This window comes from Pristis pectinata, chromosome 21 (assembly GCF_009764475.1).
Source record: "Pristis pectinata isolate sPriPec2 chromosome 21, sPriPec2.1.pri, whole genome shotgun sequence".
Taxonomy (NCBI): Eukaryota; Metazoa; Chordata; class Chondrichthyes; order Rhinopristiformes; family Pristidae; genus Pristis; species Pristis pectinata.
In genome coordinates, this window is record NC_067425.1 from 29,735,059 (window position 1) to 29,752,950 (window position 17,892).

Sequence of the window (17,892 nt, forward strand, 5' to 3'; positions counted from 1 at the left end):
GCAAGGCTGTTGGAGGTTACAGGGATAATGAGGGACAAGACCATGGAGGATTTGAACAAATTTAAGAACTTTAAAAATTAACATGCGGGCAGACCAGGAGCCAAAAGCCATTTGGCAAGCGAGGGCATAACGATGAATGGAAAGTTAAGAATGGTGTGGTAGAGGTTTCGAGGATGTCATATTCATGACCGGAGAAAATGGGAGGCCAGTCAGAGAGGCTTTAGATTGACTGAGTCCAGGAGTAGCAGAAGATTGGATGAGTCAGGAAAAGGACAGACGAGGATACAGATATAGCATCTTCTTGTGGCCTTGGTGATACAGATTTGGGATCGTGTGTTCAGTTCAGTTTCAAATCAGACATCAAAGTTGCACACAAGCTAGGTTAGCCTGAAACAAGATTCAGAGAAGGGAAGGAAATTGATTGGGAAGGTCAAGGACAAGTGACCAAAGTAGCAATTGCTTTAAAAGTGACAGCAACCTTTGACATTCACACATGTGCAGTTAAAGATTGCAAACTTGAAGCTACAATGAGTGGTGCCCTGCTCCTCCTCAAGCTGGGCTCTCAAAAGTGGCAAACTGCAAATGACGTAAAAATAGGAAGAAAAATAATCAGTCCTGCAGCCTGCTGAAGCTGTGCATGCAGCTTTCTTCAAGGCTGGTGACAAGGGACATCCCTTTGGCACAAACTGCAAAACCAAGGCCAATAACAATAACATTTCCACATTTAGTATTTCCATACAACATGGGAGAGGCATTTCAACCCACTGAATCAATGCAGCTCACAGAGGAATCCCACTCCCCACTAATTTTCCCTGTAACCTAGTCTCCATCAACTCAATCCCGGCTCCCACAAATTCTACCCCTCATCTACAGACAAGGGGTAATTTACAGTTCTACTTGCTGCACCACTGTCTAGAAATAGCTCAATCCCATGACACAATAGTATATTTGCAAGAAATTTTCTTGTTGTGAACATGAATTCAACTCATTGTTTAACAAAAAGAAAATTGTTCCTCCTATCCATCCTAAATCTTGGATCTCTGTCCTTTGGCTCTAAGCTCCTTAACCATTAGAAATCCATGCTTCCTTTATACTGTTATCCCTTTTCCACTGTATTAGCATGGTGGATAGGATTCTAGACCAAAAGATCACGTCCAAATATCACCCTGGCAGGTTGTGAAAGTGAACAAGTGAATTATAAAAGCTGTCAGATTTTTATATCTGGCTGATGAACATATGGAGCAAAATATACGCTCTCTTCCCTTTAACGTTAATCTAAACTGACTTTGTTTGAACCTTCGTGAGCATGCTAGGTCTTTAATCACCTTCAATGGAGATGGAATGCATTTTTGAAACAAAGATTAATTAGTTGAGGGAAGAAACTGGGGAAAACTCTAAAGTATCTCCATAACATTGCCTTCTCCCACATTGAGTGGGGGATACAGGAGGGCTGTAAAAGGACACAAATACAGCAGTATCCATAAATAACAAAACATATGACAAGGTGATCGGTTTTTGACATTGGTATCAACAGTTGGAGTAAACCTTTGACTTCGAGGGTATTTTGCAGCAAGATTGGATTTTGAACACACTCCAGACCAGTTAGAAAACACTGAATTTGAACTCTGTATTGAAGACTCGTAGCAGAACTTGCAGTCAGAGTGAGCAGGTCTCTAACTCCTACCATAAAGGAAAAATGGGACTTCTACACCATAACTGAAAAACATCCAGAAAAAGGTACTCCAAAGATTAAAAGCTGTGAGGCAGTGCACAGGAAGCCACTGCTCTATCATGTAACTCAACTTTTGCATACAAGGCAGAAATTAGAACTTGCCCAAGGCTAAAACATCATGAGTGAATGCACACAATGACCACTCTCAGTATGCAGGAACTGTGCAGAGCTGGTCATTAGAAACTGGACTTTGGTAAATAAATCTGAAGTAAACGAGCTTACAATGATGATATTAAGCTGACTTTAAGAATCATTTATTAATCCTTTCCAAAAAAAAGGCTTCTTCCAAGGCTACCTATCGTACCCAAATATGTCACAGATTCTTGTGCATAATGTGAATTAACAAGGCACCCCAATGCATATAAATTATGTACAAGACACAGCTGCAGAATAAGAAATTATCAACATGTTTTACCACTACTGTTTTTATATTGGATTTCATGATGCCGTTAGAGCCACTCCCAGTGGAGACTCCGATGTGAAAGTTCCAACCGTTCAGGGTAAACAAAGAGTAAAATCATCAGATTTGCCAAAATCAGCTCCAGGAAAATCCTGTTTTTAACAAAAGATTAACTTTTAATAAAGCTAGCAGGTTACTGGTTAACAGTAAAGGTCATTAACATTTCTCAGAACACAAAATTAGAGCAGCTGATTGAAGTAGAATCGTCTGGAAGCTCTCAGTGGAGAGATGAAAAGGTCTGGCTGCTAATAGCAAAGAGAGAAGGATTGATCTGTCCTAAAACGGGAATTTATTGATGCTCTGAAACAACTCAGAGTTAGACGACAAGAGCTTCACTGAGGCTGTAAATCAGAGGAATGGCCATTTACAAGGATTCATTCCAGTTACCTGCATGTGGTTATGGCGCCTGTAGAAGACAAGTGAGAAACAATGTAAAGCAAAAAATTGCAGATGCTGGAAATACTGGAAACACTGGTTAGGCCATATTTGGAGTTTTGTGTGCAATTCTGGTCACCCCTTTATAGGAAGGATGTGGAGGCTATGGAAAGGGTACAAAAGAGATTTACCAGGTTGCAGCCTGGATTAGAGGGTGTGAGCTATAAGGAGAGGGTGGACAGACTTGGGTTGTTTCCCTTGATGCAGAGGCAGAGGGGAGACCTGATACAAGTTTATAAAATTATAAGAGGCAAAGATAGGGTGAACAGTCAGAATCTTTTTCCCAGGGTAGGAATGTCAGATACCAGAGGACATGAATTTAAGGTGAAAGGGGGAAAGTTTAAAGGAAATGTGCAACCAAGTTTGTTTTTTAAAAACACGCAGAGATGGTAGGTGCCTGGAAGATGCTCCTGGGATAGTGGTGGAAGCAGATACAATAGTGGCACTTGAGGCTTTTAGATAGACACATGAATAGGCAAGGAATGGAGGGATATGGATCATATGCAGGCAAAAGAGATTTTGCTTAATTTGGCATCATATTTGGCACAGACATCGTGGCCTGAAGGGCCTGTTCCTGTGCTGTGCTACTCTATGTTCTATATAAAGCACTTTGGAGCATCCCGAATTGTGAAAAACACTTTTCCCACAGTTAACACCTAACTGAGCTACATAGATAGGTTTGATTTCTCAAGTTCAAGTTTATTTTCATAGGCATATATACCCAGGGTATAAATGCCATGAAAGTTAGCTTTTTGCACAGTACTGATACGTAACATTTGATAATTCAGTACCAGCTTACCTAATATTGGCCAGTATGAGGTCCTGTTCAAAATAGTGACAATATGTCAAAAAGACAATAAAGGTACAATGAAAAATGTTAAGTTCCTGACTAAGAACAAGAATTAGCAATAAATGTTTTCTCGGTACAAGTGACAATAATAAACTAATACCAATACCAAACAAAAACTCAATTGATAGACTTAAAAACAAATGAGGAATTAAACATATAATTGAAACAGCAATCCAAGGGCCAAGTTGGGAGGGAAAGAACATGTGTCCCAAAGGAATCAAAATGCATCATTTAAATGCAAATTGTCCAAATGCCCACAGCGAACACTCTTGACAACCTACATCCAAGACACCATTTTGTGGCTGCACCACTGGAAACGGTAGGAATTCTTGGAAAGAAACATTACATCCAACAATCGGCACATGACAGTATTTAAGTTCTCGGAAATACTTCAGGTCCTCCATTGTCCAGGTGTTTAACTTGTTTTGATGTTGACCATATTGTAAAGCTTAAAAAGTTATTTAATTCAATGCCATGATACTGAAGTGTTCTCTCTCAACCTATCTAAATACTTCACCAATTCCCTTTGATATGTTGATATCCTTCTATGATCTAATGCATAATTAACAGACCAACAAAATTCTTATTTTGATCCAGTAATGAGGAGACACAGGAATCAAACAGATTCCTAGCTGGAAAATGTGTCTATGGTACAGATGCCAAGAACAAACATGACCATCACCCTCTGCCCACAAGGTCATGACGACATTTTAGGTTTATGTCAAATATAGAACCATTTGAATTTTATTCCTGAGGGTTTTTAGAAGTATGAATTTGATAACATTAAAGTCAACCTGAGCAGAAGCAGATAAACCTATTTATTCCCCAAACCAAACAAGCCACCGCAATCACAATTTAGTTTTCTCCCAAGCTGATGATAAATAATTTTAATTCTTCATAATTCTGCTTTCCATCAGTGTTTCTCTGTGAGCAGGCTCAAGTATATGGTGTACATCAACACTTCCTAAACCAAGATCAACATTTCACAATACAATGTGCTGCCAGGATTTCTAAAAATGATATGCAAGAAACAGATCATTTTTGAAATGCAATCACTTACTCAGTGAAACTCAGCAAATAATTGGTGTAACCCTAGGTCCCAACCACAATGAATTAATCATCATAATATATTTCTGGAGATTTTGGCTGAGGGTGAAAGGTCATTTGAAAAATGCACCCTTCATTCTGAATAATGTAACAAAACCGCTTACACCAACAAAAGTCAAGCCTTTGCTTAACATTTCATCTGAACAGTGACTCTTGTATCTCATCCAAATGCTTGAAATTTTGTTTGACCCAGCTTTATGATAGCTATTAATATTGGAATATCAACTAACAATGGCTGCAGGGACAGGGTGAACCACAGTCACCACACTGGGACAGGAATAAATTGGCCATCAGTGATCTGGTGCTTCTCAGGTCCCAGCAAGTTCTTAACAACAGGCCTGAGGTCTGTACTGAGAGAAACCAAGATGATGAATCAAATTATTTGCGTCGTAGGTTTTTTCTTTAAAGAGGAAATATCAGGCTGGTTAATTTGAGCAAACATTGTCTATTTATTCACTTGTAACGAGATGATATGCAGATGTGCATGGTGTTTTGAATTTCCCAACTCAGCCTTCACTATTGCAAACCAAGGGGGTTTATGACAACTATTCACAGTGCTCTGCAAAGACTTAAACCAGCCAGCAATACAGCAGTTTTGATCCTTTACTAGAACAAAAACACCAAACAGTTGGAGCAAGAACACACTGGATATTCTGCAAAATTCAATCTGATTCTTTCAATCCCTGACACTTTGTGAGAACTTTTACTTTTAGGTTATAAACCTGTCAGACTATATTTGGTTTTATGGAGCTCAAGTGATCTGTGTATACCAGGTTCATCAGTACTGGAGCAAAGTACATCACTGCAGTGTTGGCCACCTGAAGGCATGCGGTGTTCTGCCAAACCAACATCGCCAATCAACCCATAGGTTGTTTTTTTTCTTGCTTTTCCTTTAACAACTATATAGGAACAGAAGACTGGATGTTTTAAGATGCTTTTCTTTCCCAGATAGTGAGGATGATGATGCTGATTCCATCTTCAAAGGGGAGGGGGACTGGTTCCCAACTGGGACAGAGATCACATCAGAAAGGCAGAAGATGTCTAGATGTCTTTACTTTGTCCATATGATTTCGAGGTTTGTTTTTTATGCTCTGCCTAAGAGTGTGTGGTGGCGGCTTTGGAGAGGATTTGGGAGCTCTTGTTGGTGGTGGGGGTGGGGGGGGGGGTGGTGAAGGAGAGTGAAGAGGGAGAGAGAAGTGGGGTATAATGGAGGGGTTGTGGGGTAAACTATATGGACAATACATGAAGCGTGAGGACAACTTTTTTCCTCCCCATGAATTTGTTTTGTGATCTCACAGGTGGGAGGAAGCAAAGACCAGAATCCCTCCCAGAGCACAGGGTCCTAGAACACCCCTCAAAGGCCTTCGTGCAGCATCACGCAGGCAGTACGTAACCCTGGAGAGATTAACATGCTGCTGAATATGTGAACAGAATTAATTTAATTGGTCCAAACCTTTATAATGGAAAGAACCAGAAGCATCAAACAGTATCCCAGCAAATCAGCACCTTTCAGAGGGAAGAAAAATCATCTTTGGAAACAAATTCCAAAGTCACTTCCATGGCGACAACTTAACACGGGGCAGCAGATTAACTGCAAATCTTGAAACCCCAGTGTGATGACCTGCTGTCAAGATTTATTCTTCTGTTGTTGCCATGGACCGAAAACTTTACAGAAAACCCTCAACACTTTTCTTATTACCATATGACTAAATCATGAACAGTGCAACAACCTCAAAATTGCAAATGATATGCACTATTGCACTCCTACAGATCATACAAGTTACAGACAAGTTGATATCCCTGTACTACCTACACCACATGCACAATTATTCCCAACAATATTCCTGCTTCTGAGGAATTTACCGACAAATCTAGGGAGAAAGGGATGGTCCTATGGTCCGTGAGACATTCTTCCCATCATAAAGTCGGAATTGGGATGCTCAATGATTACATGATGTACAATTCCATTCCCAACTTCTCAGCAGATGAAACAGTCCACAACTGCACTCATCAAGATTTAGACAACATTCAGACCTTGGTTGAATTATAAAATTAGAACCTTAAAATTGCCAGACAATGTCCATCTCCAACAACAGGGTCTACGCACCTACCTTAACGTTCAGTGGCATTACTATCATCAAGTCCGCTACTGCCAAAATCTTGGGAGCCAATAAACCTGAAATTCAACTGGACCAGCCACATAAATACTATGGCTAAGAGAGCAGGTCATCCTACAATAAAAGATGCCTTCCGTGACCACGGCGTTTCTCCATTATCTCTAAAGCACAAGCCAGAATCATAATAGGATGTAGAGTAAAACTATTACACTCAGTAAGCTCAACAACATCCAGGAGAGAGCAGCCCACTTGATTGGTAACCTATCAACGCCCAAAACATTTGCTCCTTCGACCACCCATGCACTTCATCTGCAGTTACTCACCCAGGCTACTTTGAACTCTAATAGCAAGAAGGACATGGGCAGCACGCACACAGAACACCATCACCTGCAGGTCCTCCACCAAACTCACAGCATGCTGGAACTCCTTCCCTAACACAGCAGCAGAAGCCATCCAGGGTGCAGCTCACCCACCACTTCTCAAGGGCAATCAGGAACACCGACATCCAAAAAATTAACTTTAAAAAGAATCAATATCACATCTACCAATAATCTCAGGGATGTAATTATAATACCCCTTAGCATCACAACAGCACTTTATGCATTCACTGACTCTGAATGAGTATTAAAATTATTTGGGCAATTGTCACAACAATGGCTGCTCCTAACACTAAGCCTATTGCTGAAAACCACATGGCTCTCACACTCCTGATGGAGAATATCAGGAGAAAAAACAAATTGTATTAACTGGCCACAAACCTTCTACCATGCCAGCAGGTCTCTAAAAAGATCATTAAAAAAAATCTGCTTCTGATATTTTTATATTGGCTTACTGCCAATCTGATACAGGTGCATTCTCCCAAGGCAACACTGTCCCCAAACATCATTCTGAAGTGCTTGGGTGAGAATTGGCCAGCACCTTCAATGCAAACATAATTTTGCTTTATGCAAGATACCATGAGGTATTTTATAGCTATGCTATTTTATAGCTGGTCGGAGGATTGTGCACAACATAAACACAAGCAGAGATCACAGATGGGATGAAAAGCACGTGTGTTCATATTTTCAATAACTGTACACAAAAGCAAGAGTTTCAGTGTAATGCATAGTGTATTATTCTGTTACTCTATCGCTTAAATAACCAAGGCTGATTCTTAGATCTTAACAAGGGTAGGAGCTTCATTGATGCTTGGTTAGGGAACTCAGCAAACTGAAATACTGGCCTGTTTCAGCTGAAGATCAGAGAAACATGAAATAAATGACTATCCTCAATTTCTTTTTAAGTTATTTTAATTCTGTAACAGTGTGTGAAGAACTGATGTCAATTCAGAACGAAAGTTATTCATGCAGATTACAAACTGAAACCATGGAACGTTTGGAAGAATAATAGCAAGACAATTCCCAACTCAGGAGGAACTCTTCTGCAATGTTTGGACAAATAGGCAATAACAGCTGTATCTCCTAACCGATAAAAGGAAACTCGCGACATGCTTCAGTTTTTTCTTTAATTATTCATGGATCTTTGTTGTGTCAGCAACTCATTCATAGTTTCAGCCATTAATCTACATTGCAGAAAAACAAGGAACAATGCACAAGGTTTCAGTGAGGTAGAGCTGGAATTCAAAAGGAGCTGAAATCCAAACCAAAGAACTGCCTTGCTGCTGCCATCTGAACAAATATTTCAAAGACACGATTGTTAACTTCATTCATACAAGTTGCATTGGTGCAGTGAAAAGCATTTTGTGAGACAAATTATGATGAAGCAATTTTTATTTATCAGACTCATAAAAGGGATATTAGTTTCAAGGATGCAGGTGTCAATGGCACGCCATCATTTATTACTTTCCCTAAAGACCTCCAAAAGACGAATGTGGATTGCCACATTACATGCACAGAAGATACAACCAGGGAGCAAAAGGTAGAGCGTTCCAGGGTTTTAACCCTACAACAATAAACAAAAGTTCGGAAGGTGTACAGCTTGGGCAGGAACACAGAGTCAGCGGTGTTCCCATGCACGTGCTGCCCATGTTCTGGATGAAACAGCTCTATGTTTGGGAGATTCCACTGAAGCATTGACGAGTTGAAGTGATGCTTACACTCAGCAGCCAATGTCTTCTGGAGATGGAGGAATGAATGCTTACAGAGGTAGACAGGACAAATCATATTGGCTGCTTGGTCTTGTGGGAGCTAAACCTATCTAGACATAAAGAGAGCATCCATCACACTTTTGATTTGTGCCTTGCAGGTGGCGGAAAGTCCCAGATCAAATGTTGAACTCCTAGCCACAGCGTGTTGACGACAGTAGATGCATGGCCTGTCCAGTTTCAGGTTAATGTCAACTCACAGGATGTGGGTAATTTGATATTGCTGCTAAATGTCAAGTTGAGCTGCTTAGGTCTCTTCTTGGAGATGACCATCACCTGCCATGAATGCTACTTGCAACATCATCCCAAGGCTGAATGTTATCCAGGTCTTGCTGGATGTACAACTGCTTCATTCTTTGATAAGTTGCAAATGAAACGGAATGGTTTGTAATTAGTCAGTTTGCAATCAGTTGATATCCCTACATCTGATCTTACTTTGGATGGAAAGCATTGCACAAGCTGAAAAGTTGAACAAGTTATCAAAGGTTTTTAACATCAGTAAAATAAGCTTTAACTGCATCTCAGAACAGGAAAGATCAGGGAGATTTAGGGAGGGAGACCTAGTATTTTGGGCCAAGACAGCTCAAACACAGACCACCAGCAAAGCAGCATTGAGAGTAAGGGATGCTCTCAAGATAGAACGGGAGAAGTTCAGATATCAAGAATGGAAGATATCACAATTAGTGCAAGGCAACACAGGTGAGTAATTTAAAAGTCACAAGATTTGGTGCAAGTTAGGAAATGAACAGCAACAAAAATACTGTTGGAAATCTGAAATGATCACACTGATTACCTGAAATTGTTGAAGTCAACGTTTAAAGCTGGAAGGCTGTAACAAGCCTGGTCAGAAGATGATGTGTTGTTCATTGGTACATGTTAAGAGGCCATTAACCCAAAATAAATTCAGTCCCTCTCTCCATATCTTCTGTTTGACCTGCTATTTCCAATATTTACTGTTTTATTTTACCCATCCCGAGGAGCTAATTTAGAAGTTGCATAAACTACATTTTGCATTACAATGTCTGATCCCTAGATTAAGCACAACAGCAAAGTTCGTAATTTAGATTTGGGACCAAATGTCAAAGGAGCCTCTGCTGGGCCGAAGGGTCTCAAAGGATACCTGCAGTGCTGTTTTTCATCAACAGGAGGCACTACTCCCAAAGGACACTGGTGACCCCTTCTGGTAGAATACCAGTTCTGCGATATTAAACAAATTAATTTTCATAACTTGTTCAAAGACTCGTAAATGATGGATTCTGTTTTTGAAACAGAAGTTACAGTCAATAGAAGAAAAGAGCAGACATTTAGCCACGTAAATAAATTTATGGCCAGAAAAACACAGATACTCCCCCAAAGTTTCCTATGGACTGTCACAGATTGTGACCTCAACAATGACAAATAAGAATTGCTTTTAAGCTTCAAACCAAGACTGAGCACTCAACCTGGGCTGGCACTTAAAACATATCAGAATCGAGGGTGAGGTGTTAAAGGGAGACCACGTCCATTTGATCAGAGATGTTGAAGATTCTGAGACATTATTAAAAGAACAGTATACTCCAAACATTCATCACTCAATCACCACCACCTAAACACAACAGAACTGGTGCTTTGGAATTGGAATTGGTTTATTATTGTCACCTGTACCAAGGTACAGTGCAAAACTTGTCTTGCATACCGATCGTACAGGTCAATTCATTACACAGTGCGTCGAGGTAGTACAGGGTAAAAACAATACAGAATGCAGAATAAAGTGTCACAGCTACAGAGAAAGTGCAATGCAGGTAGACAATAAGGTGCAAGGTCATAATGAGGTACATTGTGAGGTCAAGAGTCCATCTTATCAAACTAGGGAACCGTTCAATAGTCTTATAACAGTGGAGTAGCTGTCCTTGAGCCTGGTGGTACATGCTTTCAGGCTTTTGTATCTTCTGCCCGATGGGAGAGGGGAGAAGAGAGGACGTCCCAGGTGGGTGGGGTCTTTGATTATGCTGGCTGCTTTACCGAGGCAGCAAGAAGTGTAGACAGAGTCCATGGAGGGGAGGCTAGTTTCCATAACGTGTTGAGCTGTGTCAAAAGTAGACATGGCCCAACATAGTGGAAAACACTTTCTCCTCAAAAGTGTGATAACAGTGATCAGAAATGCCATCTTTCTCTCCCTCTGAAATAGCACAAGATCTGATTAACTGTACCTGATTTTTACAGTGTGGCTTCGAATCCAAATCATCAACAGCACATACTTGGTTTTCAACTGTCCAGGCAACATTCCTCTTCCTTTAATCGTTAACAGCAAGACCCTCACATTCAGTACAGTTTATAATTTACTGAGTGAGCCACAAACACACGTTACAGGTTATAGGAACCGAGTGAGTGGGAAACTCTTGCCGTTCCTGAATAAAGTCACATTGGAATGTGATAAACATCCATTGATTCAAGTCTCCCAAATACAACAGGCATTTTAAAAAAACACGCCGTGCTGAAAGAAATCCCAAGATAAATTTTTGCTCAAATGTTGAGGCAGCAGCAGCATTTGCATTCAGGAGGAGTGAGTGTGGCAGATGGGGGAGGGAGGGTCATGAGGAAACACTCCACACAATATACTCAGACTGTGTGGGCAAGCTCATGTTAAATAAGGCTCTCCCCGGCTGCCAGCGGCAGCTCACTGATACACTAGGTTATTCAGTGATCGAAGGCAGTGAACATTATGCAACCAAATACAAACACCATTGCATGCCATACTGAGAAGTGACTGTTTTTACTCGCTGATTAACCCAGTAAGCTCTCATTGATATCACCACATCTGTCCAGTCATTAGCTTCACACTTATGACCTTTCTCACAAAAGGCAGAAGGCTTTATTCTGAACATGTCTCGTACCAGGATATACATTTACTACATGTAAATTATACATGCTGCCTCCTCATCATTCAGCCTTATCGACCCAACTAGCAGCGCTAACAAAACCTTCAAACATTCAACAATGGAGTGCCTTTCTCTGCAGCTGCCCTTTTAACATTGGTATCGAGAATTGCAGGGAAAATAGTCGGTACCACGTAACAAAAGCTGCAACACTTCAAATTAACATTGCATTCTCCAAGTATTTAACATTGTTTAATAGATTCTCAGCTGGGGGAGGTGTGGGGGGGGGGGGTGGAAATCTCTGATTTCTGATGTCTTCCCCTCCCATCAGTTACACAAACTTACCGTTTTCCCAATATCCATTGTGGAAGTCTGTATTTATGTCCTGCTTCTTCCACACTTTCAACAACCCAGGAAAAGAGAGAGAGACACACACACAAAGCAGAGTTATATCCAGAGACTCCAGTGGATACTACACCGTGGTCCTCACACAATCTTTCATCGACAGCTTGGACGGCCTTCTACTTAACCCGTGTCTGGAAAGAACATGACCTGCCCTTTCCGATTAAGTCCAAGTCCAATTGAATGGGAAATTGTTTTTCTTTCCTCTTCCCCTCGCGACAGCAGAAACTGAGCCCTCGCTTTCCCCTTTATGCAAAGTCTGGAAGTCGTTACAATCAGCATTGAAAGGCTGGTCGCAAAGATGCCATCTCCAGCTGAGAGCTTCCGGACAAGGGGAGGAGGAAAGCTGCTGGGGAGGGCGAGTGGAGGAGGGGGGCGGGGGAGGGGGGGCTGATGGCAAGTGGGGGGAAGCAGGGGGGGAATCTGACAGCTGACATCCTTATTCACAGGAAACATTGCCTCTGATGATATTTTTATACACACGTCACTCTACTCCCGGGGTTTTGCAAAAGGAGAAGCTACACTGACTATCTCTCTCTCTCTCTCTCTCATAAACACACACACAAATACAATAACATTTGAATAAGTGACGCCACATTCTTTCAAGTACAACTGCATTGTGACTGGGAGGAGGAAGTAGGAAGCAAGCAGCATTCACCATTCTGTCAGCCTCCGAGCAGCAAAGCTCAGGAAATTAACCCCGACAAAAGATTTCACTTGTTGTTACCGAAGGCGCTAATCCTTTCTCTCCACCCCCACCCCCTGAAGGAAAAGTCCATCCAACCTTGGAGATCACTGATCAGAACACAATTAACCAGTTAACTGCCAGCTTTAATACTTAAAAACTGGCAGCTATGTGCTCTGGCTATAATTCATTCAATTTCAAAGAGTTCTTTAAAAACAAAGCTCCTCACACAAGTCCTACCAGCTACCACCACCACCCCCAGTAGGTAATGGGAGGCTCTGATAGTGCAGCAACGATATAGCAGCTAACACAATGGAAGCTTCAGCACACGAGGAGGCCATTCCACTCATAGTCACAGTTAATGCTGCTGCACATCTTGACTAATCTCATGTCTTGGTCACTCTTTTACCCTCCTCAATATTCTTCATCACCCTTATTCCTCCGCTGTAGGAGTTGACTCGATCTCACTGGACACCTGCTGCAACATTCCACTTTCTAATAAGGCTAAGTTTATTCTGATATATCCCTGTAGTAATTCTGTGCTCTTAGCACCTACTCGACATCAAGGGGAAAATAATCTTTTACCACTAACTCACCTAGATAATTTGCAAATGTTGAACAATTTTATGCTTCATCTCCTCTTTTCTTTTGTATAAAAATTTCTGATTGGAATTATGTTCTCTGATGCTCAACATGCTCTCTTTGGCAATTGTTGTATTTTTTCCACTGGTCCAATGCGACCTTTGGGGGAGTTACAACAAGTCCCCATTTGTCCGCATGGATGAGTGTAAAAAAATCTAACAGCTTTATTTTAAAGTTTCGGGAAGTTATCCCTCAGGTTCTGGCCAAGACTCATCCCTCAACCAACATCACTGAAACAGCTTGGTTATCATCACAATGCTACTTTTCAGAAGTTGCTACTTGCAAATTAAAATCTACATTTCCTAACAAAATGGCAACTACATCTCAAAAGTACTTCATTTGTTGTAAAGTGATTTATAACATCGCAAGGTTGTGAAAAACAGAGATTCAAGTGTACTTCATATCGGTCTTTACCAAGAAAAAGATACTACAGGTGACACGCCACCCCCGCGTTGCAAAGGAGATATGTTCCTAGAAAACAGTCCGTATCACGATCTTCCATAACGTGAAGCCGCGTCATCTGTGTGTGCATCAAGAAACACAAGCTGTAATAAAGGTCAATTTTGCGTAATTTACTTATTTGTATTCCCCATAAAAAGAGAGTGAATTTTATTCCATATTTCAGATTTTTGTTTAATGGTCTGTGAATTCCGTAACCCAGAAGGCCATAATGCAAGGGTCACCTGTATTCGAGTGTCAACAAAGGAAAATGTTACCGGAATACCAAGTGGGCTAAAAATTCAAAAAGATGATACACTGGTACCTCATTCAGCACTATGGATATGTTTCTAGGAATGAGAGCACTAATTGAATCAGGTCTAAAAGGGGTCATGACATACTGAGCTCTCAATGAGCGAGCATCAATGGCATAATGCACTCTCATTGGCCAAGTGAACATGAACAACATGGCCATATTCAGCAAGCTGATTACTGGTAAGGTGGTGCCTTTTGACAATTTTATTTTGATTCCTGTTTCTTTTAAACTAAGAACTCTTCCCAGGCACCAGGGGAGCAGTACAGATCAGCACTCTAAGGAGTAGGGTACCAATGCACCAGGAAAGCTCTTTAAATTGCTCGGTCCAGATGGGAATCATCTAAGGCTGCTGAGGGAAACAAGACTGGAAACTGAGGAGACACTTTGCCGTGATCTTCCAGACATCTGAGGTTCAGGGGTGGTGCTCAACATCTGGAGAAATCTGCGGGTATACGTACATCAATTGTTCAAAGTGGCAGGGCAGTTTAAGAAGGTAGCTTAAAAAAAACAAGATACTGGGATTTATAAACAGAGAACAGTACAGCACAGGAACAGGCCCTTCAGCCCACGATATTGTGCCGAACTAATTAATCTAGTAAAGAAAGCATAACTAAACTAATGCCTTCCACCTACACATTGTGCATACCCCTCCATTCCCTGCACATCCATGTGCCTATCTAAAAGTCTCTTAAACGCCTCTATCATATCTGCCTCCACCACCACTCCTGACAGCACATTCCAGGCACCCACCACTCTCTGTAAAAAAAAACTTGCCCTGCACATCTCCTTTGAACTTACCCCCTCTCACCTTAAATGCATGCTCTCTAGTATTAGACATTTCGACCCTGGGAGAAAGATACCAGCTGTCTATCTATGCTTTGCATAATCTTGTAAACCTCGATGAGGTCTCCCCTCAGCCTCTGCCCCTCCTGAGAAAACAACCAAGTTTGTCCAACCTCTCCTTTTAGCACATACCCTCTAATCCAGGCAGAATCCTGGTAAACCTCTTCTGTATCCTCTCCAAAGCCTCCACATCCTGCCTATAATGGGGCAATCAGAACTGAATGCAGGTGCGGCCTAGAGTTTTATAAAGCTGCAACACAACTTCCCCACTCAATGCCTCAACTAATAAAAGCAAGCACGCTATATGCCTTCTTTACTATCAACTTGTGCAGTCACTTTCAGGGAGCTATGGACTTGGACCCCAAAGATCCCTCTGTACAGCAACACTGTTAAGGACTTGTCATTAAATGTATAGTGTCCCTTTACATTTGATCTCTGAAAGTGCAACACCTTATATTTGGCCAGATTAAACTCCACCTGCCATTCCTCCACCCATATCTGCAACTGCAAAATATCCCGCTGTATCCTTTGGCAATCTTCTGCACTATCCACAACACCACCGATCTCTGTATCATCAGCAAACTTACTAACCCACCCATCTACATTTTCATCCAGGTCATTTACAGGTATATATATCACAACAGCAGAGGTCCCAGTACGGATCCCTGCGGAACACCACTTGTCACGGACCTCCAGCCAGAATAAGTCCCATTGACCGCTACCCTATGTCTTCTATGGGCAAGCCAACTCTGAATCCAAATGGCCAAATCACCATAGATCCCATGCATTTTAATCTTCTGGGTGAGCCTCCCGTGAGGGAACTTGTAAAACACCTTACTGAAATCCACATAGACAACATCCACAGCTCAACCTTCATCAATCACCTTCGTCACCTCCTCGAAAAACTCAATCAAGTTAGTAAGAGACAACTTGCCCCGCACAAAGCCATGCTGACTGTCCCTAATTAGGCCATGGTTTTCCAAGTGCTCATAAATCCTATCCCCAAGAATCCTCTCTAACAGCTTCCCTACCACTGACACGAGACTCACCGGTCTATAGTTCCCAGGATTATCCCTATTTCCCTTCTTGAATAATGAAACAACATTAGCCACTCACCAGTTCTCCAGGACTTCGCCTGTAGCTAGAGAGGACACGAAGATCTTGGTTAAGGCCCCAGGAATCTCATCTCTTGCCTCTCTCAATAACGTGGGGAATATCCCATCAGGCCCTGGGGATTTATCCACCTTAATGTTCTTTAAGGGGCCCAACACTACCTCTTTCAATGCCCTAGCATATTAGCACACTCCACATAGATCTCCCTATCCTCCACGTTCTTCTCACTGGTAAATACTGATGCAAGGTGCTTAGTTAGGACCTCCCCCATATCCTCCACCTCTAAGCACATGTTCCTTCCATTATCATTGAGTGGTCCTACCCGCTCCCTTGTTAATCTCTTGCTCTTGATGTATGGATAGAATGCCTTAGGATTCTTTTTAATCCTATTTGCCAAGGACTTTTCATAGCACCTCCTAGCTCTCCTAATTCTCTTCTCAAGTTCTTTTCTAGTTTCTTTATAATTAAGGGTTGAATTTGAGAGAACTAGAGGGAAAAATAAATTGAGGGAAAAAATAAATAAGAGGGAAAAAGTAGAACGAGTTAGTCATGATAAACCATTTTCTAAAACCATTGCTTCAGGCCAATTCTGCGTACCAGACTTCGGGAAAGATGTGAAGATTTCAGCTGGTGCACAGTAGAGATTTGCTAAAATGATTCCAAAGATGAGAGACTTATGTCACCCAGGTAGAATGGAGAAGCTGGGTTTGTTCTCCTTGGAAGAGAGTTGGTTGGATAGAGATCTAACCAAGGCATTTAAAATCATGGACAGAGACAGGAGGGAGAGCAGACAGGGGGAGGAGGGTTGAGAGATGGAGATACGGAGATTGGGGGGGGGGGGGGGAAGAAAGAGCGACAGGGGGTGAGAGAGGCGGGAGTGAGAGAAGTGGGGGGGTGAGAGAGGAAGAGGGATGTGTGAGAGGCGGGGGGGGGTGAGAGGCAGGAGGAGGCGGAGCAGGGGGGAGGCAGAGAGGTAGGGAGAAAATCTGCACTGCTCCCATTGGTGACAGATCAAGAACCAGATTTGCATTGAAAATATCCCTCAATGCTTCCTTTCTTTATCCTTATCTATTGCACGTGTTGAGATATAACAAATCTTTTTGCAATAAAAGTCAACATACTATTTGCCTTCCTAATTGTCTGCTGGACCTGCATGTTAGCTTTCAGTGAGGTGTGTGCAAAGAGCTCAGATGCACACAGTAAACACACCTTTATTAGCTGAAAACCATGCAATCAGCAGAAAATATCCCTGCTGCTGACTGTTTCAGCCAAGGATGCATGAGCCATGTACCCAGGCAGAATACACAGAATGCAATGGTTCAAAGAGACAATTCACCACCATCTTCTCAAGGGAAATTAGGGATGGGCAAAATGTGCTGTGCTTGGAAGCAAAACCACAATCAATGGCAAAATAGATAAAAATTAAACACTGCGCTGAGAAGTTCCTCAAGCAACATCCTGAACTGAGATGGATGATTTCCAACAAAAACCATCATTGATCATAATCCAGCATAAACACTTTATACATGAAAATCAGAAAATGAGCGCATTTTTTCCAGAGCCCAATGATGCAAGTAGAGCTGAAGTCACAATCCTGCAAATGTTGAAGAGAAGGTAGATCAATAAAATTGATTCGATTTGTACAAGGGTGAGTCAGTGGGAGGGCCAAGAATCTATGGAGGACAAGGCTTTGATATCCAGCTGTTCTCCAGTTCCCTCACAAAAGAGGGAGCACGTGAATCACAAGAGGAAGA

At 41.7% G+C, this 17,892-nt stretch overlaps 1 protein-coding gene across 2 annotated transcripts in view; it reads right to left on the minus strand.

The window, feature by feature from the left end:
• The window catches only part of hip1 (huntingtin interacting protein 1), a 236,106-nt gene that overhangs the window by 176,368 nt on the left and 41,846 nt on the right, over positions 1–17,892 (minus strand). The window contains exon 1 of one of the 2 annotated variants that reach the window (XM_052035357.1): positions 12,045–12,414. The exons of the other annotated variant lie outside the window; for it this stretch is intronic. Within the exon in view, the coding sequence (XP_051891317.1) occupies positions 12,045–12,062 (18 nt within the window). The 5' untranslated portion in view covers positions 12,063–12,414. Of the gene's footprint in view, positions 1–12,044; positions 12,415–17,892 lie in introns of those variants that run through there. 2 annotated transcript variants of the gene reach the window in all.